General features: G+C 37.0%; 1 protein-coding gene across 1 annotated transcript in view; it reads right to left on the bottom strand.

The window, feature by feature from the left end:
- Positions 1–24,701, bottom strand: part of LOC150091459 (pre-mRNA-processing factor 17) — a 176,578-nt gene that overhangs the window by 41,976 nt on the left and 109,901 nt on the right. Inside the window, exon 10 of the mRNA XM_090368490.1 lies at positions 2,998–3,208. Within this exon, the coding sequence (XP_090224616.1) occupies positions 2,998–3,208 (211 nt within the window). The remainder of the gene's footprint in view (positions 1–2,997; positions 3,209–24,701) is intronic.

The following is a 24,701-nucleotide window of genomic DNA, read 5'->3' as shown; positions in this document are numbered from 1 at the left end:
TTCAGTTCTTTCCTCCACTCTTTTCCTCTTGTATATTAATGACCTTCTTCTATTGACTGGAAATCCTATCCTTAGTTTTATTGATGGTAGCACATTGCATTCCACTTCTTGAATATCCGCTACCAATTCCTTAAATGCTGATCTCCAGGTAATTCTCTAGTGGGGCAAAGAACTTAGTTGATTTCAGTCCTTCTAAAACTCAATCTTGTCGTATATCTCGCAAAAAGGATTCTTTTGCTCCTATGCTTATCTTTGGTGACACTCCCATTTCTAGGCAAGTTGATATATCTCTTTTGGGGATTACCCTGACTTCTAATCTCTCTTGGCACAAGCACATTACAAATATTTCTTCCTCTGCATCTAAAAAACTTGGTTTTCTCTTTCACTCTCGGCATTACTTTTCTTCCAAACAGCTGTTCATTCTATACAAATTGCAAATCCGCCCTACCATGGAATATTGTTTCCAAATCTGGGGCTATGCCCCCAAAACCTCTTTCAGGCTTCTAGATTCCATTCAGAAGAGGGCAGTTAGATAGAATAATTGATGACTCCTCTCTAACAGAGTCTCTCCACTCGCTATCTCATAGACGTACTGTTTCTGCTGCATGCCTTTTCTACAGATACTTCCATGGGCACTGTTCTTCTGAATTGGCTTCTATAATTCCCGCTCTCTCTCTCAAAACAGTCCGAACAAGTGCTGCCACCAGCCGACATTCATTTACTGTCCAACTTCAAACTCACAGAACCAACTTTTCATCTTCCTCGTATATTCATTCAACTGCCGTTTTCTGGAACAGCCTTCCTTTGTGCGTATTTTCTGAAAAGCAATCTACAGAAGTTTATGTCTAATGTCAACAAATATCCTCTTTTATCTTCTCAACCTCCAACCCAATCACGGTACTAAGTACTATAGGTTCTAATACCTCTCGTGTTTGGGGTTTTCATAAAAAAAAAAAAATGTAAAGGAATCAGACTGCTGTAAAATAAGCGATATTATGATCTCAGATAAGCATTTATTAGAAAATGCTATTGAGGTTAAAGGAGGGCATGGCTCCAGGAGTTGATGATATATATATATATATATATTCAGTTATAATTAAAAAGGCTGCATGTGAATGTATCAAACCACTAGGAAAGTTAAGAGTTTTTAGGCTCCAGTAAAATCCCCTTATACTGAGAACTGCCAATGTCTGAGAACTGCCAGTCCACAAAGGTAGTGCTAAAGAGGAGTTGAGTAACTACAGGCCAGGATTTAGTTTAATTCTGTGGTAAGGATGATCACAGCATCTGTGGTTAAGTAAGGACCATCTTGACAAGAATAGTATCTTGAATAGATCACAGTATGAGTTTGTTAAGAGGAGATCATACCTGGAGTCATGATATAATCAATGACTACATCGTGCCTATGATGTAGTTATTAAACTGTTGGATGCAAGTAACAATTTTGACAATGCATATCCCAATTCTCCACCATAGGCCACTATATAACTTGGAAGAAGTTGGAGTTACTTGTAAGATTCTACACTAGATCATAAGCTGGACAAAAGGTAAGAGACAGAGAATTGTCATAAATAGTCAGTTTTCAGGATTCAAGTTTGGGTCTCCTATTTCTAATTTTCATTGATGAGTGTATCCAAAGGAAGCTATCCAAGGTTATGAAGGTGAAAAGGGGTGGTTAACAATTTGTCAGGACACGATGCTTCAAAAAGACTGGGATTGCTTGCATACATGGTGCAAAAAATGGAAACTACTTCTAAATGTAAGATTACCCATTTGGTATAAGCTGGAGAAAAGGAGATAAAAATTGTTCAAGATGAAAAAGGCTTGTGTGTAACTATTAAATCTGATATGAAATTTTCCATACAGTGTAAACAGGTTGAAATATTTATGCTTCACACCAACCAATTTAAATAAAATAAAATGTAAGTTTATTTACAATTAAAATATAATACTATGACAGAAATGGAAGTTAAAATAAAAGCGTTAAAACCTTTAAAATACTAATAAAAACAGATGTATTTACAATAAATATAAAATGACTGACTGAAGTTAAAATAATTTTTTATTATTTTAACTTCAGTCACAGTCATTTTATATTTATTGTAAATACATCTGTTTTTATTAGTTTTACTTCGTTCATGTATTTTAAAGCTTTTAACGCTTTTATTTTAACTTCCATTTCTGTCATAGTATATATTTTTTAATTGTATCTTAATTGTAAATAAACTTACATTTTATTTTATTTAAATTGGTTGGTGTGAAGCATAAATATTCCAACATGAATTTTCCCAACCTCGTAGGCCTGTTTGGAGACAGTGTAAACAGATTTATAGAATTTTTACCAGGAGGGATAAGGACATCATTATCCCCCTACAGAAGACAATGATTGACTGCACTTGGAAAAGTATATTCAGATCTGGAGACAACACCAAAAAAACAGAACTTCTCAAGTGTTCAAAGAAGGGCAACCAGATCAGTAATGAGCACAAATCAACACACATTTGAAATTAATTGTAGGCTGCAAAATTTGTTAACTATGCACCTAAGGGAAGATCTGATTAAGGTGTATAAGGTACTGAAGGGGTTGAGTAAATTGAATGAGGAAAGTTTGTTCTCCCTCATAGGTGAGAGGAGAACCAGGGGGCACAGATATAAAATATCAGGGAATAACAGAAGACTGGATCTAATGAAGTTCATGAGTAGTAGATCACTGAACAGTGGAATAAGTGGCCTCCAAACACAGCATAGGCAGTAAGTATGAATAAATTTTAAGTGGAATTAGGCACCATGTCAGAATTGGAATAGTATGAATATTCTGTTTTATTTTATGATTTTATTTATTTATTTTTGGCTCTTGAAGAAAAAGTCTGCTTGCTTGCATCACATTTGGCTTTATTAATACAAATACTTGAATCTTAACAATTTGCCAATTATTAAAGGAATCAATAAAGACCATGATGTGTTCCACTGATTTATATGGAATTACTTTTTACTTACCATTTGGAGATAATGTTACAGCAGGTAAGGAATGCATACTTGGATCAGCTATATATTTCATATCTACAGGAATATCCCACTCCCATACTCTCATGCTCTTGTCATCAGAGGTTGAAACAAATCTCCTATTCTCATCAACAAATGTAATGGTGTTGACTGCTCCTAAGTGACGATCATATTCTTGAACTATTTCACCAGATCTTATGTCCCACTATAAAAGACATTGACAGAATATAAGTATTAAATGATACCTTTACATCTTATATAGAATTGCATCATAAAAACAGATTAAGGATAATGTATTTATTTACCTTCAATGTTATCATTCCTTGGTAAGAAGTTCCCCCATGGAATAGAAGACATCAGTTTATTATACACCATATGTATTGTCACTTAATACTATAAAAAACACTTGACAAGACTGCAAGGGCACAAATAATGAAACCAAAGCCAGAGCTTATACCAAGCATGTGATCTGTTAAGGTCACGTACACTGCTTGATACATATTTTTAAATAAAAAAAGAAATTTTTATTACAGTCTTAAAAAAATGACCATTCCAACACAAAGAAATTAATGAAGTTTTTTTTTTTTTCATTAAATATTTACTTAAATTTTCTGAAGGTGAGGGAATGTTTTAAAGTATTTAAAAAAAAGGGTAAATTTCATATATATATATATATACACAATATAAATATATTATAGCGGAAACAACTTAGCATGAAAATGGTTAATGTGAAATGCATGTCGAATCTGTTCCAGAAACAGAATGTCATTCTAATTATTGCACTGTATAATAGTATATGGTATATAATTAAATTTTTTGGTTTATTTAATTGATGTGATAATTTATTTTTTTAATTATATCCCATTATTAATAGTAATGTGGATCACTATGATATGCAAAAACTTTTTCATTAAAAGTTTCCACAATATGAAATACGGTTAACAAAATATAATTGTTGCAGTCACCAGCATTTCATATCAATTTTGCATTATACAGGGTGGCCGCTAAAAGACTAAAGGGTTTGAAAAAGTCATAACTTGTTCGTTTTCAATCTTTTTTATTTTCTCTTTTTACAGGTAATAGAGGATCCCTTGGAGATTAAAATGGCTACGTATGATGTCCAGCAACGAGTAAAACTCATTGGGTTTTCTATTCAAGTGAAAGATCAATTATTGAAACTCAGAGAAAATACTGGCAATATTTTAAAGAAAGAGTATCTCCTAGCGATAACATGATTCGGAACCTAATTGCCCAGTTTTAAAGAACTGGATCAGTCGGCAATCTTCCGGGAAGAGGTCCTAAGCGCACTGTGTGCACTGATGCAGCGATGGAAGCTGTACGGCAGAGTGTCCTTGAGGATCCATCTGCCTCTACCCGTCGTCGCTCTGCTCAACTAGGCATCACCAGAACATCACTTCAGAAGATTCTGAAACTGGATTTAAAAATGTTTCCATACAAGATCCAAATGGTCCAAGCTTTACTACCCCAAGATACTCAGCAACGCCTGCAGTACACCATTCGATTTCAACACCTAGCCAGAAATGATAACAACTTTTTGAACTACTTGATAATGAGTGATGAGGACCATTTTCATTTAAACGGGTACATCAACAAACAAAACTGCAGATTTTGGGGTACTGAGAATCCCAGGGAATTACATCAGCATCAAATGCATCCCCAAAAATGCACTGTTTGGCATGGTGTTATGGCTGAAAGAGTTATTGGCCCCTATGTCTTTGAAAATGAGAAAGGTCAGCCAGAAAGAATCAACGGGGCCCTGTATAGAACAATGCTTGAAAATTTTTCACGCCCAGCGGTCGAAGATAATCAGGAGGTATGGTTCCAACAGGATGGAGCTACTGCACACACTGCCAGGACGATGGACCTCCTGCGAGAAATTTTCGGTGAACGAATAATTTCAAAAAATGCTGAATTTGTTTGGCCTCTGCATTCACCTGATTTGATGGCTTCAGACTTCTTTTTGTGGGGCTACTTGAAAGAACAGGTTTACGTAAATAAACCTCGAACAATTCAAGAACTTAAGGAGAACATTCGAGCCGAAATCCGATGTTTACGACCTGAAACCTTGCATACAGTCATGGAAAATGCTGTGGAAAGAGCCTGTATTTGTGAGCAGGGAAATGGTGGTCATTTGAGGGATGTTGTTTTTCACACATAATACTAAAAAAAATCCATTAATTATATTTCCAAATAAAATAATAAAAAATTAAAAAAACTTGTTTGTAAAAGTTATTTTTGTTTTATATCATTCAGTCTTTCAGTGGCCACCCTGTATTATAAAGCAAAATACAGTGGAACCCATAATAACTGAAATGGTAATAAATTAAATTTACAATGAATGTCTTCTTTAGGAAATTTTCCATTAACTTCAGTCATGTTTAACATGGCTTTTAACACTTGGTTAAGAAGGATATTAAAGTGTCTCACTATGAAAAAAAAACGAATTTTGGAGACACTCTATAGTAAACTGTCCACTCTGCTACTGCCATGATATTAAGTTTTTAGGGAACTGTCACAGGTACACTTACATCTGAACAGCACCTCTTCAACTCCTCACAGTGCAATTTGAAAGCTATCCAATTGCATAATGGGAACTTAGAGCCATCCATCGCCACTGCCCACTCTGTTCATCTAAAGGAGATATATACTATAATATGAAGGCACTACTTAAATCATTTTGATACAACACTCATCAATAGAATATCTGCAGTGACTTTAAATGCCATTGGTACGTTAATGGGCATACAAGGAGGGTTCACAAAACACTGTTGTTCCCTATATCTATGGGACAGCCATGCCTACTGCAGACCATTAAATCAGACTTGGCTGGCCTCAAAGAAGCATATATGGGCCAGGAATGAATAGTGTACAATATGTTCCATTAGTGAATCCAATGAAGATTTTCCTTCCACATTAAACTGGCCTAATGAAGAGTTTGTGATACCAATGGGCAAGAGGAATTCGAGAAGAATTCATTATTTAAATTAGAAATTTCCAAAAGGTCAGTGCCACAAAAGTGAAAGAGAGAATCTTTGTAGGACCTCAAATCAGTGAGCTTCTGCAGGATGAAAAATGCCACAATGTATTAAAACTAAAAGCATGGTAAGCTTTCAAATGGTTTGTCAAAACTTTTTGGATAACCACAGGTCTTCCACATACAAAGATAAAGTTGTCTTCCACATACAAAGTATAAGGCTTTGAATGGTTTGAGCATGCTCAATGCCAATGGGATTCTTCATCTTGCTCAGAATAATCAGCTCAGAGGGCATAAATTCAAATTGAGGAAGGACGGATGTCGGATAGATGTGCGGAAATTTGCCTTTGGCCAGCGGGTGGTTGGTTGGTGGAACCGACTTCCATCACTTGTTGTTGAAGTTGATAGCCTAAACAAATTTAAGGCTCAACTGGACAGGTATTTCGAGCGAAAAGAGGGGTGAAATGGGAGTGGTGTGTTTTTTTTTTTTTTTTTTTGGCTGATGCTGAATAAGCTTGCTTTCTTGCATCATATGCCTCTACTAATGCTAATGCTAAAGTTTAGAAACTGCTTAATACATATAAAAAAATGGGATATTATTTGTCACTGAAACTTTCTTTCTTGTATTTGCATTAAAATTTCTTTTGAAAAAAAAGTTTTATGGTGTATCACGAATAAGAGGAACAATTCTATCAAGATATTATTCAACAGAAAACTGCTACCAAGTTTTCTTGAATTAACATATATATTGACAGACTACTGCTGAATGTTGTACTATGACATTCTGGACAAAGTTCAAATTCAAATTGAGGAAAGACAGATGTAGGATAAACGTGCGGTAATTTGCCTTTAGCCAGCGGGCGGTTGGTTGGTGGAACAGACTTCTATCCCTTGTCGTGGAAATTGATGGCCTAAATGGGTTTGAGGCTCAGCTGGACAGGTATTTTGAACGAGCAGAGGGGTGAAGTGGAAGTGGTTTTTTTTTTGGCTGATGCTGCATAAGCTTGCTTTCTTGCATCAAATGCCTCTACTAATGGTAATGCTAATCCAGCTCAGGACCCTGGGTGTGCCAAGCCCATACTCACCAGACGAGAGTTCCTGGGATTGCTATGCACATGAGGGGACATAAATTTAAATTGAGGAGGGATGGATGCAGAATAGATGTGCAGAAGTTTTCCTTTAGCCAGCAGGTGGTTATTGCTGGAACTGACTTCCATCTGATGTTGTGAAAGTGGACAGTTTGAATTAAATTCAAGGAAGAACTAGACAAACTGTTGGAGGGGATGTATAAGTGAAATCGGAAGGGGTTTTTTCTGTCTAATGCTGTATAAGCTTGCTTTCTTGAATTATTTGTACCTAGTATACTGGAGGCAAAAACCCTGGTGTGAATTAATATTTGCAGTAATCAAGGTACACTATATGTACCACACGAATGCTACCCCTCTGTGTCACCAGGCAGTTCTAGGCAATATATGATCATTCAGTGAAATACTGTCACTTCGCATATTAGTAATGGCCACATGGTGCAAAGAAGCCTATGGCTTATGCTGCACCATCCAAAAAAAAATAAAATAAAATAACAAAAAATGCATAAAATAAATAAGAATAACAAAAAATGCATAAAATAAAATAATAAGAATAAAAACAAATGTAATAATAATAAGAAAATTAAAAAAATAATAATAATAAAAATTAATAAGAGAAAAGGAAATGGACAACCTATGCATTTCCCTCCTCCCTTAGGTAATTATCCAGCTGACCTTTGAATTTCCCCAGACTGTCGGCCTCTACCACCCATGTAGGTAACTTATTCTAGTTATTTATAACTCGCTGGCTAAAATAAAACTTCCTGCAATTCAGTCTAAACAACTTCTCCCCCCCATAACTTTAAATTATAACTCCTAGTTCTAGAATCATTTATACCCATGAAAATTTCATCCTTATTCATTTTGCGTATACCTCTCAGAGCCTTAAACACCCCAATCAAGTCTCCTCTAAGGTCCCTAGTTCCGAAGCTCTGCAACCCACATATTTGAAGTCTTTCTTCATTTGGACACCCTTTTGCCACTCTCACACCAGGCAAGTTACCCAAATTTGGACCCTTTCAAGAAGAACAATGGCTTTATTTAGGTGCCGTCTCCATACTTGAAGACAGTATTCCAAGGTTGTTTGTTATTTGGTTTTTAGGAGCATTAGCAACTAAGGCCATATTGCTCCACAAATATATGCGGTGGTCATTCCCTGACCTTTCCGCATCCTCCACATTTGGTGGTGACGGGCTCGAACCCCGGTCTATTCAAGAAGCGTGTGCTATGCATTGCTGCTCCTTCCCGCCTGGCTACGGAGTCGCCTAGTATTCCAAGTGTGGCCTAATAATAGTCTTATATAATGGGATTATGACATCCTTATCTCTACTAACGATTGTTCAATAAATCATCGATAGGACACCATGGGCCCTTTTTGCAACCAGTCTGCAATGCTCTGAGAACTTCATATTTGACCGTATCGTAATACCCAAGTCCCTTTCTTCACTACCGGCTTTAGTTCAACTCCTCCAAGTGTATAAGTTATTTTGGGGTTACTGTCCCCCAGGTGCAATACCTTACACTTTGCTGGATTAAAGCATAGCTACCATTTTTCTGACCATCTCTGAAGTCTATCTAGGTCATTCTGAAGAAGCTCTGCTTGGTGGCAATCATTAACTAGTCTACCAATCTTTACATCATCTGTAAATTTAGACATGACGCCTTCTATCCCTTCATCGATGTTATTTATGAAAATCAAAAACAACAATGGTCCTAATACTGATCCTTGGGGAACCCCACTTCTTACATCAACCCAATCTGAGGAATAACCATTTATCACACCCCTCTGCCTCCTGAAGCAGAGGGTTGTGATAAATCCTCTCCTGAAGCCACCCTGCTATCTATCTAAGGATTTTCCCTGTGATTCCAACCTGTTCCAGCTTATTAAGTAACCGCTCATGTGGGACTGAGTCAAATGCTTTGCTGAAATCCAAATAAACAACATAGAAATTATTCCCTAAGTCCAGCTCTTGAGTGATCCTGTCAAAATAGCTAACCAGATTAGTTAAACATGATTTTCCCTTTACAAAACTATGCTGAGTATCCTTCAGAATTCTTCATTTCTATCTAAGTGAACCTAAATTCCACCCTTGATCATAGTCTCCATGATTTTCCTTACTTCTGAAGTTAGACTAACTAGCCGGTAGTTCCTACTTTATGTACTGGAGATACTTGTTATTGTTATTTAGTTTTTTTTTTTTTTTTAGGAGCATTAGCAACTAAGGCCATATTGCTCCGGGAATATGCAGTGGTCATTCCCTTACCTTTCCACATCCTCCGTATTTGGTGGTGACAGGCTCGAACCCCGGTCTAATCAAGAAGCATGTGCTACGCACTGCTGCTCCTTCCCACCTGGCTATGGAGGCGCCATTGGAGATACATTGACACTTTTCCAATCCAACGGAATCACTCCCGAGTCCAGTGATACTCTCATAAAAAAAAAAAGTAAAGTGCAGCCATTATCAACCCATTGCAGGATGGAAGCCTCCTCAACAATTCATGTTGAGGGAAATGGACCATAATCTGCCACGCTGGTCCAGTGTGGGTTGGCAGATTGAGCGTATTCAGCAGTCAGGGGCTTGAACCCAGGTCAACTCAAAGAGCGTGTGCTACTGCACTCCAGCTCCTGCCCACTCGGCTACGGAGGCAGCCTCAATGGTTCAATGTACTCACTTGCCACCTCCCTTTAGATTATAGATTAAATGCTATCAACCCCAGGAGCCTTACTGGCCTGTAGGCTCGAAAGTTTTTTCATTAGATAAACTTGTGAAATTTCAACGTCATTAATTTCATTTTTTTCAACTTTACTCCCAGAATTTCTCATTCGTGTGAATGGTTTTTTTTTTCTTTAAAAATCTTTTAGGTCTGTTATTGTAGACCTGAAGTGGTAAAACACAAGTTTAGTCTCCAGCACAAAGCTCAGACAACCCTCATATTTTTCATACATCACATTGTAATATGAGTGACGTATTCTGAAGTCATGATGGACATCATGGTAAGGAGTTATTAAGGTTTGAAAATAGCAGAAGGTTATCAAATTGTAGCAGAGTGCTTAATGATTTTGTAATAACTGAGAACAAAGTGGAGGAGAAATTGTTGAAGATAAACATAAGAAAGGCACCTGGGTGGATGGGATCTATCCAATTATATTAAATGAGGCGGCAAAGCAACTAAGCAAATCCTTAGCCATAATTATGAGAGCATCCTCGGACTCAGGGGAGGTCCCCACAGACTGGAGATGTGCAAATGTATCCCCAATTCACAAAGGGGAATCGAAGGGTGACACGAGTAATTACAGACCAGTTAGTTTAACTTCTGTTTCGGGTAAAATAATGGAGTCACTGGTTAAAGATGCATTGCAGGATCATCTAGACAAGACTGCAGCAATAATTCAGACACAGCATGGGTTTGTTAAGGGAAAGTCTTGTCTGACAAATTTGATAGGATATTATGATGTGGTTACAAAGGAACTGGGTGCAAAAAATAATTTTGATATCATATACAGTGGATTCCGGTTATTTGGGCCACCGGAATTTCAACGTCATTAATTGGGGCAGCCGTTTATTTGGGGCAAATCTTAAAAAACAGAACCCAATCGAGAAAATAGCCAGGATTTACTTCGCTTAATTGTGACAAAATGCCGTTTAATCGAGCAGAAGACCGCAGCACTGAAGATTACCCTATGATTGACCCCAACCGTACCACGTAGTTCGTTCGAATTTCTGGAGGTCACAACCGTAAAACAATAAAAACAATTAGCAGTCACCTGTTTATTGGGCTTTTGTGTTAGTGAAATCTATCATAAACTGATAGTAAACTCGATCTTATTGAATTTGCGATAATACTGACAGCTGGAATTCTGTGGGTTATTATGGTGAAATGTGTTTACACTTCTATGGAATCTTCAATCATATAAAAAAAATAATTTTCAGGCTCTTCTCTTCATTCCTATTTTTAAAGCTTCGTAATTTGTTACTCCGTTCTCACTTGCACATATCATGTTACTTGCAATTTGTGTGTGCGTGGTATTCTTTGTTATTGATTGCTTATCTTTTTACTGTTTTAAATATTAACCCCCACCCACAAATAACATTGAACAGAAATGTCAACTAGTTTAGTTAGTACGTACATATTACAGTACGTATTAATTATTCCGATTATCACGTATATTCTTCCGAATTTCACGTATCATTTAATTTTTTAATTGGTAAGGTAATAAAGGGTAAATTTGTACTTAATATATCTTTACTTTTATAGCCTATGGATAATATTCCTCCTATTTTCACTAATTAGAATCACTGTTTAATAGAATTAAAATTCAATTCACAAACGTGATCACAATGACCAGTGCTTATTACACATCGTATAGTGAACGGTACTTTACAATGGTGACTCCATCGTAATGTGATTTGATTGAACAGTGAACCAATTGTAAAAGGGGGGAGGTACATTGTATTTTTAACTATTTACGTGAAACTTCAGATAATTGGGGCAGCCGCTTAATCGGGCCAAAATGCACTAGTCCCGATGTGTCCCAAATAACCGGAATCGACTGTATTTGGATTTCAGGAAAGCTTTTGACACTGTTGCGCATGGAAGACTATTGTACAAATTGGAGCAGAATGGTATTAAGGGTAAGTTTCTACAATGGATAAAAGAATGGTTAAGTGGGAGAAGACAGAGGGTGGTAATCAATGGGTGCTGCTCTTCGTGGACTAATGTTATTAGTGGAGTCCCACAGTGTTCGGTTTTGGGTCCACTCTTGTTTTGTATATTGATCAATGATATTGATGAAGGTATATCAGCCTTAATGTCGAAGTTTGCAGATGATACAAAGGTTGGCAGGATTGTTAATGACAGTAATGGCAGTGTGCTACTGCAACAGGATCTAGATAATTTGGGCAGATGGGCTAAAAAGTGGCAACTGAAGTTTAACCTTGACAAATGCAAAGTACTGCATATGGGTAGAAGTAACCCCAGAGAAATGTACCAACTGTGTAGTACTACACTTAAGGTGGCAGAAAATGAAAAAGACCTGGGAGTAATTGTGTAGTCAGATATGAAGTTTTCTGAGCAATGCAGACAGGCTGCCAGGGCAGGTCATGGGGTTTTGTTAATGATATATAGGAATTTTGCTAGCAGGGAAAAGGAGGTGATTGTCCCTCTGTATAAGGCAATGGTTAGGCCACGCCTTTAGTACTGCGTACTGGTCTGGAGGCCTCATTTTAGGAAGGATGTAGATTTGCTTGAGCTTGTACAGAGAAGGGCAACAAGATTGGTGAGGGGAATGAAGGGATCCTCTTACCAAGAGAGGCTTAAGTTCTGCAAATTGCAGTGGCTGGAGACTAGGCACCTGCACTGTGATCTGATTATGGTGTATAAGGCCTTGAATGGGTTGAGCACACAGAATTTTGATGGGATCCTTCCATTTGTTCAGATTACGAACCTAAGGGGGCATAAATTCAAATTAAGAAGAGACAGATGTAGAATAGATGTGCGGAAATTTGCCTTTAGCCAGCGGGTGGTTAATTGCTGGAACAAACTTTCATCTGTCGTTGTGGAAGTTGACAGGTTAAATAAATTTAAGGAGGAACTGAACAAGCATTTGGAGGGAATGGTGTCGTTTTTTTTTTTTTTTTTTGGCTGATGCTGCATAAGCTCATACACTTGCTTTCTTGCATCACATGCCACTATTACTACTACTAAACCAAGTATTTCTTACATTTTGAGGGTATAACAATATGTCATATTACGGTTACTTTAAAACAACTTCATCCACCCATGTGAACTATTTGCTTAAATTGCATGTTTTCTCTGATCCATTTGCTTGTTTTGCTGGAAGAAAAATCTGAGTTTCCAAGAGAAAAAATCCTTGTTATCCCCATCTGAAACCGACTAATTCAGCCACAGACTGAAAAAGTCCATAAAATTGACGTTGACATCATCACCGTCTTGGGCATTTTTCACCCAGTGTGGGGAGGATGGCGATTATAATCTATGTTATTTGTGAGGACCACGTTTTGAGGATACAGCTTTAAAATGGTTTTCACAGGTTGGCTGCACGTGAATATTCTAATAGAATAAATCTATCTGCAAAGGATATAAATCTCCCTCATTAATTTCACAAATTTAGATGGTCACAGTTACAATCTCAGTAATGTTTGTTTCTACCTACAGTCTACCAATCCCCACTTACGTTTTCTAACAGAATTCCAATTATGGGTTGCTTCAACCCCTGATTATTCTCTTTTTGATTCTTTTTGCTTCAAAGGTAGTAGTTGTGTATATGACATTCCTTGTCAGAGATTTCCTAATTCAGAATCTCCTCTGGCTTAATATCTCTCTGCTCCATTCTGCCAAATTGGGGCTCACATCTGATGAGTATGGGCTTGGCACACCCAGGATCCTGAGCTGGATATCATCATTATTCCCTTTCTTGGTGATTCCTTTCTACTTCTCTCTCTCAGGGGTAACTCAGAAATTTTTTTTTGGCCGGTGCAGCATAAGTCTCTGGCTTCCTTGCACCATATGGCTAATAATAATAATAAGTATAGTAAAGGAAATCATCTGCACATTTTTAAATTGTACATTGTTTTTTTTTTTTTTTTTTTTTGTTTTTTTCAATATCATTTTAACTATGAGAATAAAGTTTGTTAGGTTTAAACTGTAAAAATGAAATTGTAACTAATATTGTATTTTGTAATGAAATAATTTTAACTTATATTGATATCATCAGCAGTAGCATTATTATGAAATACTACACTTGCTAGAAAAACCAAGAACATGTTTGAAATCAGCACACAAAACTGTTTTCTTTTTTTATCATGTGTTTACATTTTTGGTTAAAAAAAAAAACTGTTCAGTTGTAGTCAGCAGACTTAGACATTAAAATTGAAACACATACACCGAGAATATTAATAAGTATTAAAAACAGTAAACAATCCTAAAAATGATCCTTGTGGCACCCTACTCATATTATTCCATGAAAAGGATTGGCCATTTATTACTTTCTTCTTACCCATTAGCTATCGCTTTATCTGTCATAATAACTTGCCTCTAAGGCTACACTGCTTCAATTGACAACAATTGTAAACATGGATCAGTATCAAAAGTTCTACTGAAATCTAAGTATATCATGATTCAAAAATTATTCTTTGCATTCCATCCAGTTCCTTTGTGACAACACTATAGTAGATAATCAGATTGGGATTGACATATCTTAAAAGAAATATTAATTTTACTCTTAACTTAGTAGATTGTTAAATGTCAATTATTCCTAATCAGTTCACAAGCACAAGAAATTAAATTGCTCTTTTCTGAAGCTAAAGATCAGCCAGAGCAAGGATCATTTTTGATGGACAAGAAACCTTATTTAAACTTTGCAAATCCTAAAAGTCTTTGAATGATACATAGCAACTTCTACAAAAGCTGTTTTTAACATTCTGTTGTGTTTCTACTACACTTTTTCCTACTGTTAAAAGAAAGTAGATTCAAATTCACTGCTCAGTAAAATCACTCATTTTAAAATACAATAAAACACATAAAATGTGCACTAATTTAGACTGGTTGCAGATAAATAGATAATTCCTGCATTACTATGTCCAGAGGAGTCACAGAACATGTTGCAACAAGTCACAATTTTATCTTTAAATTGCTATTATGCTGCAAGTTCAAGATACAAAGCTAGTACCAAAACTTTCTGATCACACCTCATATATTAAATTCAGGACTCCTTTTTTTCTGCAGCATTTGACATACGTACTTAGGATAGGTTAGGATAACTAATGCTGACATAATAGGTTTTTTTTGAGCCAGACTAAGGCAAACCTGCCACGTGTTTATGTACACACCCAGAAATTAGGGATGACGAATTCCACTATGGTATGTATAATGTATTTAGGAAAGACAGAAGGAATGCTAGGGTCATGCTTCTTATCAAAAGCAGCCTGAGCGTGAAAAAAACTTTTGCTAACTCAGAAGTTACTTCTGCCAGCACAGAACCTGTGTAGTGTGTTAGTTGGAAGCAAAGGAATAAGAGTGGGAGTAATTTGCAGACCAGAAGATTTTGTGTGCTTATGCCAAGATAGATTAGAAGTCAGAGTAATCCATAATAGAGATATGTGATCTTGTCTAGAAATCTAAGTGTCATCGAAGATTAGCACAGGAGTAGAACCCTTTTTGCAAAATATAAGACAGGACTGAGATTTAGAAAGACAGAAATCAACAGTTATCTTTGCCCCAATAGAAATCAGCATTTAGGCAACTGGTAGAGGATATTCAAGAAGTTGAAGCTGTTTGTACAGGACAAGGTTTCTTGAATTGGATGGTGGAATGCAATGTGCTATCATCAGCAAAACTATGAATAGGATTTCCCGTAAATGGAAGAAGGTCATTAATATTCAAGAGGAAAAGAGTGGGAGAAAGAACTGAACCTTGGAGAACACCGCCATTAGTAAAGAAGTCAGAAGACAGAGAGCCATCTACCATTACCCGCAATGAATTGTCAGAGAGAAAACTGGATATCCAATTACAAAAAACAGTTGGAAAACAATAAGATAGAAGCTTATTTAGAAGACCTTTATGCCAAACATGATCAAAAACCTTTGAAATGTCAAGAGCAACTGCTTGAGTTTCTCCAAACTTTCCACTGAATTTGTCAGCATGACAAATAACATAACAGCATATTATTATTATCCATATGGTGCAAGGAAGCCTGAGGCTTATGCTGCACCAGGAAAAAAAAAGTTCCTGAGTTACCGAGAGAGAGAGAGAGAGAGAGAGAGAGAGATGAGAGAGAGAGGAGAGAGAGAGAGAGAGGAGAGAGAGAGAGAGAGAGAGAGAGAGAGAGAGAGAGAGAGAGAGAGAGAGAGATGAGAGAGAGTGTGTGTGTGTGTGTGTGTGTGTGTGTGTGTGTGTGTGTGTGTCACCAAAAAAGAGAAGAATGATGATATCCAGCTCGGGTGTGCCAAGCCCATACTCACCAGGTGTGAGCCCCCGGGGTTAAATCCTCAGTGGAATGACACTGACAGAAGCCACACTGAAGAATGAAGTCAGGGACAGGGAAAATCTTAGAGGCAATGATTAAGAGTGAAACAAAGAACATTTAGTGCTGTAGTACAAATCGCATTCTAAAAGGAAACACAACCTGGTTTTGTTATGGGGAAAATCATGTTTAGCTAACCTAACAAGCTATTTGGACACAGTTACTCATGAGCTAGACATAAGGAACAATTTTAAAATAGATTTGGATTTTAGCAAAGCATTTAACTCAATTCCCCCCCATGAGAGGTTACTGTATAAGCTGGAACATGTTGGGATTATTGAAAAGATTCTAACATGGATCACAGGGTAGCTACAAGGCAGAGGATTGTGAATAATGGATATTCTTCAGATTGGTGTAACATCAGAAGTGGATTACCCCAAGGTTCGGTTCTTGGACCACTGTTGTTTGATTTTCATAAACAACATCGATGAAGGGATAAAGGGCACAATGTCCAAATTCATACCAGAGCTCCTTCAGGACGATTTGAACAGGCTTCAAGAACAGCCAGAAAATTGGCAGCTATGTTTTAATGCAGCAAAATGCAAGGTCTCACAATTTGGGAACAGCAACCCCAAAATAATTTATACACTTGGTGGGGTTGAATTAAAAACAGTAGAGGAAGAAAGGGATCCGGGAGTTACATGGGCAGATATGGAGTTTTCTGAGCAGTGTAAACAATCATCCAGGAAAGCCTATGGTATCCTATCAATGATTTATTGAACATTATCCTGTAGAGATAGGGAGGTCATAATCCCATTGTATAAGGCAATTGTAACACCATATTTTGAATACTGTGTTCAAGTAAGGAGACCTCATCTGAAAAAAGACACTTAGACAGGCAACTCGCATGGTGAGATCAGCAAAAGGGCAACTGTACGAGGAAAGACTGATTATATGGGTTACAGAACTTGGCAACCAGGCACCTCAGAGGTGACCTGATTGAGATTTATAAGGCTCTGAGAGAGGTTAGTAAAATGAATGAAGGTGAAATTTTCACTGTTATAAAGAATTCCACTAGAGGCCATAAATTCAAATTACAGGGGAACAGATTCAGAATAGACTATAGAAAGTTTTCTTTTGGCTAGTGAGTTAATGATTACTGGAACAAAGTTGCCTCCACAAGTAGTTGAGGCTGACAGTTTGTAGAAATTCAAATATCAATGGGATATCTACCTATGTGAGGAGGGAAACACATAATTTGTATTTTCTTCTCTACTTTTCTTTTCTTTTTTTTTTTTTTTTTGACCAGGGCAGCAAAAGCCTGTGGCTTCCTTTCACTATATAGCTAATACTAGTTTAAACAGTGACATTTCTGTAAATGTTTAAAACACTACATTTTGCTGCATATGTAGTGTCATGTTGGTATCAATGGCAGTGTTAGTTTAAAAGGTAGGTGGATCCATGTAGGTGATCCATCACTGAGACAAGATAAGTTGTTTTTCAGCAAGTTTTTCTACTATTTGGCATATTTAGTCTCTGACTTTATTTGCTCAGAAGGATGATGTGCATTTAAATCTCCCATGGCACAACACTGGAAAGGTAGTTGTGCAACTATTTAGATAACTAATGTTCCTAATGATGCAATAAGCTGAATTTGAAGACCTGGTATTTGTGGACTGGTTAAGATTGCTGCTCCACATTTCATTTCCCACATATTAATTCTATCTTTTCTGTGTATAGCATTGTTTTTTAATGGCACTGTCTTGAATTTAAGCTATGTTTTTTAAAGGTAGAGATACACTGCTGCATGTTGTGTGAGGAGATTGTATATATTTTCAATGCTGTAGCAGAAACTTCTGCAATTCCATTGTATGTAGCAATCTATTATTTGCTTCTGGTAGCTCTTTAGATTGTTTCAAAAGGCTATGTTCTCATGTTTTTCTACTTTCATTTTGCCTTTTTTAGAAAAGAAAAGAAAGACTGCCTGAATCCACTTCTTCTTGTGCAAAAAGTTCAAGAACTGAACTTTTGCACCGCTGGAACTGAACTTTTTGCACCCCTCTATTTTTATCTCAGAACGAGAACCAAACTGGATTGTGCCATATCATGTTTCCCTACTTTCTTTTGTTTAGCGGAGGCAGGCAGACAATTTGGTGGGACTTGCTCTTGTGTACACACTGTCATATTTTGTTTTTCAAAATGATGGAGATTTGATAATTGTAAGCAAGAGGAAAGCAGGAGATCTTGCAGAAAAGGCAGAGGAAAAGAGATTTTTTAAAATCCGAATGTTGAACTTGAAATTAAATTTCACTGACAACATATGCATTTTATATTAAAATACAGCAATAAGACTGTTTACCAGTAGAATATTCTTTTGAACATTAGATTACCTAGAATTTTGTGTCTGTGGATTTATTTTTAGATTGTCTGTCAAATAGTAAATGATTATGACTGTTTCAAGGAAGATACTCTTGCAGATATTTTGCTCTTCAGAAATGTTGAGTCAGAGTTTTGTTTATAACAAAGGCCCTGATGCCTAGATTTGGCTGCCATAACTTTCAATGATGCAAAACAGAAATTTTCCAAAAACATTGCCCCATGAATAGGATTTAAGAAAATGAAATTACAAAAGTACAATATAAATAAGTTACAGCAAGTGCCAAATTTTCTTTTAAATTTCCTCTTTGCTCACATCTGTAAAATCTCCAAGTTCTGAATTTTAACATCACTGTTGTGAGGGCTAATGAAGTTCAACCTTATTTATTTAAAGAAAACAGCAATATTTTTACATGCATAAAATAGTTATTAAGTAATTGCCTTTTTTAATGAATATGTCTGATTTTAATTAGGGATGGTTAATCAAGAAGGAATTTGATGTATGGGTGATTTTTAATTTGAAATGCTGAAGCATACAATTAATAAACAGACTTTGTTGAATGCATGAAGCAATGACACAGATTGACCTGTAAAATGAGATTAAACTTTTGTAATTGGTTTTGTTTTTTTTTTTTTAGGAGCATTAGCAACTAAGGCCATATTGCTCCGGGGATATGCAGTGGCCATTTCCCTGACCTTTCCGCATCTTCCGTATTTGGTGGTCATGGGCTCGAACCCCAGTCTAATCAAGAAGCGTGTGCTACGCACTGCTGCTCCTGCCCACCCGGCTATGGAGGCGCCAACTTTTGTAATTAAACTGTAGTATTAAGATAAATTTTCTTTCCGGCAGTTCAGTACAAGTCAGAGTGTTTAAGCATAATGATTAATAAGAAATATATAATGCATATTCTGCTTGAAAAGAATAGTTAAATGTGACAGGTATAGCATTATGGCATGGGCAGTAATTTGGCAGTACGGGAAAACAAATCTTGTTTTAATTAATGATAGTTTGAATGCTGCTAATTACATACTGCAGTCCACTTCCTGTCACTATTTCAGGTTCATATTAGTACCTTTAAAGAATGGGGACCTCCCTCTGCAAATTAAGAGAAGTAATTTTAAAAGGGACTTCGTTAGTTTAAGGTGCTATGTGGCATCTATTAATTGGGAAGATTGCAGAGTGAGGGTGAATACACTTGAATTATGGAACACCTTTAAAGCAAAAATCACAGAAACCATGAACACATACATACCATTAAGAAAATATTGCAGGAGGAGGATCCTGAAAATAGATGAATGCAGAGCTGGCCAGTCAAATAGAGCAGAAAAAGATAGCATGGGAGATTTACAGAGCAATGAATAGTACAGTAGTGAGGCCAAGGATGCAAATGAGAAAGCATTGGCCAAGAGAGCAAAAAATGGGACAGAATTTTTCATGTATATGAATACAAGGAAGAAAAAAGTGAATCAGACTGGACCCTTGTGCAATGGATGTGGGAAAGTCTTAGACAATGCAGCTGATGTTCCAGATGAGACAGGTACTTTGCATCTGTCTTTACTGAAGAAAGCCCCTTTATGTTGAGAAGAGGCTGTGCAAGTGAGGCTGAGTCATATGAAATTAGTGATTTCGAAATTACACGACTTTTTATTAGAAAAACTTTTGAGCATAAATCAAGTAAGGCTCCTGGAGTTGATGGCATATACCCAGTAATTTTGAGGGAGCTGCCAGGGAGGGTATTGAACCACTGAATTATGAGGGCATCTTTGGACTCAGGAGAGATTCCTTTGGATTGGAGAAGTGCCCATGTATTACCAATACATAAAGGCAGTTCTAAGAGCAAAGCTGGTAACTCAGTGGTAGGGAAAATCTTAGAAACAATGATTAAAAGTGTAATCCAGGGACATTTAGATAGATACGGCATTCTGAATAACACACAACATGGTTTTGTTAAGGGAAAATCATGTTTAACTAACTTAGTAAGCTATTTTGACACAGTTATTCATAAGTTAATGTAGGGAACAATTTCAACATATAGTTTATATTTGGATTTTAGCAAAGGAATTTAACTCGTGAGAGGTTATTGTATAAGCTGGAATGTGTTGGGATTACTGGAAAATTTCTAAAGTGGATTACTGGGTGGCTGCAGGGCAGAAGGCAGTGGGTTGTGATTAATGGATATTCTTCAGACTGGTGTAAAGTCAGAAGTGGGATCCCCCAGGAATCAGTTCTTGGACCACTGTTGTTTCCGATTTTCATAAATGACATCAACAATGGAATAGAAGGCTTGATGTCAAAATTTGTAGACAATGTAAAGAGTGGTAGAGTAGTTAATGATCAATACCAAGCAGAGCTCCTTAAGGATGGCTTGAACAAGCTGCAAGAATGGTCAGAAAAGTGGCAGTTATGTTTTAATGCAGCAAAATGCAAGGTCTTACACTTGGGGAATAGCAACCCCAAAATAAATTACACACTTGATGGGGTTGAATTAAAAACAGTAGAGGAAGAAAGGAATCTGGGAGTTATAATACGGGCAGATATGAAGTTTTCTGAGCAGTATAAACAGGCATCAAGGATTTGGTTTTTTTTTTTTAGGAGCATTAGCAACTAAGGCCATATTGCTCCGGGATATGCGGTGGTCATTCCCTGAATGACCTTTCCGCATCCTCCGTATTTGGTGGTGACGGGCTCGAACCCCGGTCTAATCAAGAAGCGTGTGCTACGCACTGCTGCTCCTTCCCACCTGGCTACGGAGGCGCCGGCATCAAGGAAAGCCAATGGTGTTCTATCAATGATTTATCAAACATTATCTGGTAGAGATATGGAAGTCACAGTCCCACCATATACGGCAATTGTAAGACCACATTTAGAATACTGTGTTCAAGTATGGAGACTCATTTTAAAAAAAGACATTGAGCTTCTTGTAAGGGTCCAAAGATGAGCAACTTGATGGTGAGATAATCAAAAGGGGAAAAGTATGGGGAAAGATTCCAATTATGTGGGATATGGAACTTGGAAACCAGGCACCTCAGAGGTAACCTAATTGGAGTTTATAAGGCTCTGACAGGGGTTAGTAAATGAATGAAGACAGAATTTTCACTCTTATAGAGAATTCCAAAACTCGTAGGCATAAATTCAAATTACAGGGGAAGAGCTTTAGACTAGATTATAGGAAGTTTTCTTTAGCAGTGAGTCGGTGATTGCTGGAACAGGTTGCCTTTGCAGATATTTTAGGCTGACAGTTTGAATAAATTCAAAGGTCAACTGGATAGTTACCTATGTGGGGAGGGAAGCAAATAATTTGTATTTTCTTATATACTTGTGTGGTGATTTTTTTTTTTTTTTTTTTTTTTACCACCCAGTGCAGCAAAAGCCTCTGGCTTCCTTGCACTGTATGGCTATTTCTAAAAGTCTATACAAGTCTATGCTAACCAAAACATTAGAAGAAAAGACATTAGCATTATGTGTCAAATTATAATTACATATCATCTGCATGTGGATATCTAACCAAATACCAAAACATTTATTTGGTAATACAGGATAAAGAATTTAAACACTAAATGTCTGTGCTGAAAGCACAGATATTTTTTAAATTCTAAGCATTAGGTGTAATATCATGTGCAAAGGTCAGACACAGAAAAGCAGGAACTTATAATTCTGTTTCTGCCATTTTGTATCTGTCCATGATAGAATTCTGGCCTCTGCACTCACTCATTGCTTGCATTGAATTATTTGTGAAGACAGATCCTTAGTGAAAATTCAGTGAAAGTTTCGTAATCAGTTCCAAATGCACAATACTCCATATCATTCTATATTAACTTGGATTACCAAATGGCAAATGAAAGCAAGACACGTACAAGGGGGTATCAAAAAGTTCAACCCTTACCTAGATAAAACATCAATACAAAGATGCCGTTTTTAATATCAGTTGTCTACATATTCAATAACTAACATATGAAATTTCATTCCTGTAGGTGATCACACACCAGAGGTGGAGCCCAGAATCTGAGGAAGGATGCTACGGTTGACAAAGTGAAGTATCAAGCAGTGATCAAGTTCCTGCACTTGCAAGGCAAGAAAACGCAGGAAATTGACAAAGAAATAAAGCTGTGTATGGGCAGACTTGTCCATCCTATGACACTGTAAAAAGTGGAAACGGGAGTTCCAATGCAGTTGTACAAGTGTCTTTGACAAGCCAAGAGAAGGAGTGCAGTGGGAATTAGTTATGGGTCTGCCCACAGCATTTTACATGACCACATGCAGAGGTCTAAGGTCTCCACACAATGGGTTCCAAGATTGCTGATGCCTTTGCAGAAGCAATGCTGAATACAATGTTCTCGTCAATTGTTGGATTTGTGTAATGTGGATGTTGAGTTTTTTTTTTGATTGGTTGGTGATGAATGCTGGGTATACCAGTACGATCCGAAGACTAAAGACAGGTCAAAGTAGTGGAAGCACACTTCCTCCCCACCTCCCAAAAAGGCAAAGACATTCCATCTGCGAAGAAGGTGATGTTGTCCGTGTTTTGGGACAGAAAAGGGGTTATCCTGACAGATTACCTAACTCATGGTTCCGCACTTACTGGAGAATACTACAGAAATCTTTGGAAAAAGTTACTCAATACTTTGAAGGTGAAAAGGCATGGAATGTTAACCAAAGGTGTCTGTCTTCTGTCAGACAATGACCAGTTCACACGGCCGTGGCCACCACCAACTTTGTTGCCCAGTGCGGCTTCGAACTGATGCAGCATCCACCCTATTCTCGTGACCTAGCACCATCAGACTTCTTGTTTCGAGAAGAAACCACTGCATGGACACCGCTTTGATTCATCTCAGGAAGTTATCAATGAAGTGGAATCATGGTTTCAGCAAAAAGTGAAGACTTCTATGATCAAGAGATTAAACAACTGATCCACAGATGGGAGAAATGTGCTACTATACATGGAGAGTACATAGAAAAGAATTAAAGTTACGGTGAATTTTCACCTTTCTAGAGCTGTTATTTCTAGGTAAGGATATGAACTTTTTGATACCACCTCGTATATGTCGATGATCCACAGATATCATAAAACAAGGAGTTAATGATGCAATAATTCACAGTCACACATAGAAGTTGGCCAGTATGCTGTAGAACTCACTATTTCAGAGACACTTTAGAAAAAACTGCAGAGGAGTAAATTCCATCCTTATAAGATCTGTGTTATGCAAGAACTGCCAGAATATAAATATGACAAACTGAATTGCATAGTTCTGTAGACAATTTTTAGAGCTGAAAAGCTAAACCCAGACATCCTAAACAACTGATAATACCCAACGATGCTCATTTTCACCTTTCTATATGCATAAAACTTCTCTTCGGTTGGCTAAGGTAAAAATCTGGCATGATGCCTCATCATTTGGTGTGACTGGATCCTACTCCTTGACCAAATAAGCAAAACAGGGAAGTCAGTTATGGCAAAAAGTTACCACCTATGATTTAAACCTATCTACTTCACAATACATCAGCTTTGATGTATTGTGGAGTAGATAGGTTTTAGCAAGATGAAGCCACTTCCCACAGGCTTTCTATAGAATCATTATAAAACTTTTTCCAGAACATCTTATTTCTAATCTGAAAGCATTTCTTGGCCACCATATTATCTGGATTTGAAGGTGCCTGCCTTCTTTTTGTGGGAATGTTGAAAGCACACAGTTTATCAGTAACATTTGACATGATTCAGGATTTTAACATTACAACTTGGGAAGAGACAGCCACTAATACCCAGCAAATTCTGTACAGTGCAATTTCTAGTATCATGTCACATGTGGAAACACATACAGACAAGGTCAACTTAACGACACTGTCTCCAAGACATAAAAAGGTTAGGGTAGACTATAACATTTTACAGTATTTTCAAATTTATAACTTCAAGAGCTGATTTCTGAGGCAATTTTGAGTTAAAAAGTGCATATAAACGTGGATCTGATTCTAAAGCTACAGTTCATAACAGAACTGTTGCTCTTTGAATCCTAGAAAAAAAAAAGCAATTATGAGCAACAAAATAAAAATAAACAACAACAGCACATAAACATAGCTCATTAAGTGTTGATTTATTTATTTTTATTTAGGAAACTTATGGTCTGTGTTCACAGATACATATGTGCAAATGGTTAGCATAGATTCTCAAAAACACCCGTTCGACTTCAATGCATTTCATTTCAGTGTATGTGAACTGCATACACTGCTCACTTAAGCTCATTATGGTTGCCTTTTACATGAGCC

The sequence above is a fragment of the Mastigoproctus giganteus genome, chromosome 1, assembly GCF_048544385.1.
Source record: "Mastigoproctus giganteus isolate SK-2022 chromosome 1, ASM4854438v1, whole genome shotgun sequence".
Taxonomy (NCBI): Eukaryota; Metazoa; Arthropoda; class Arachnida; order Uropygi; family Thelyphonidae; genus Mastigoproctus; species Mastigoproctus giganteus.
Note: the sequence above shows the minus strand (reverse complement) of the source record. Positions and strands in the feature narration are given on the sequence as shown.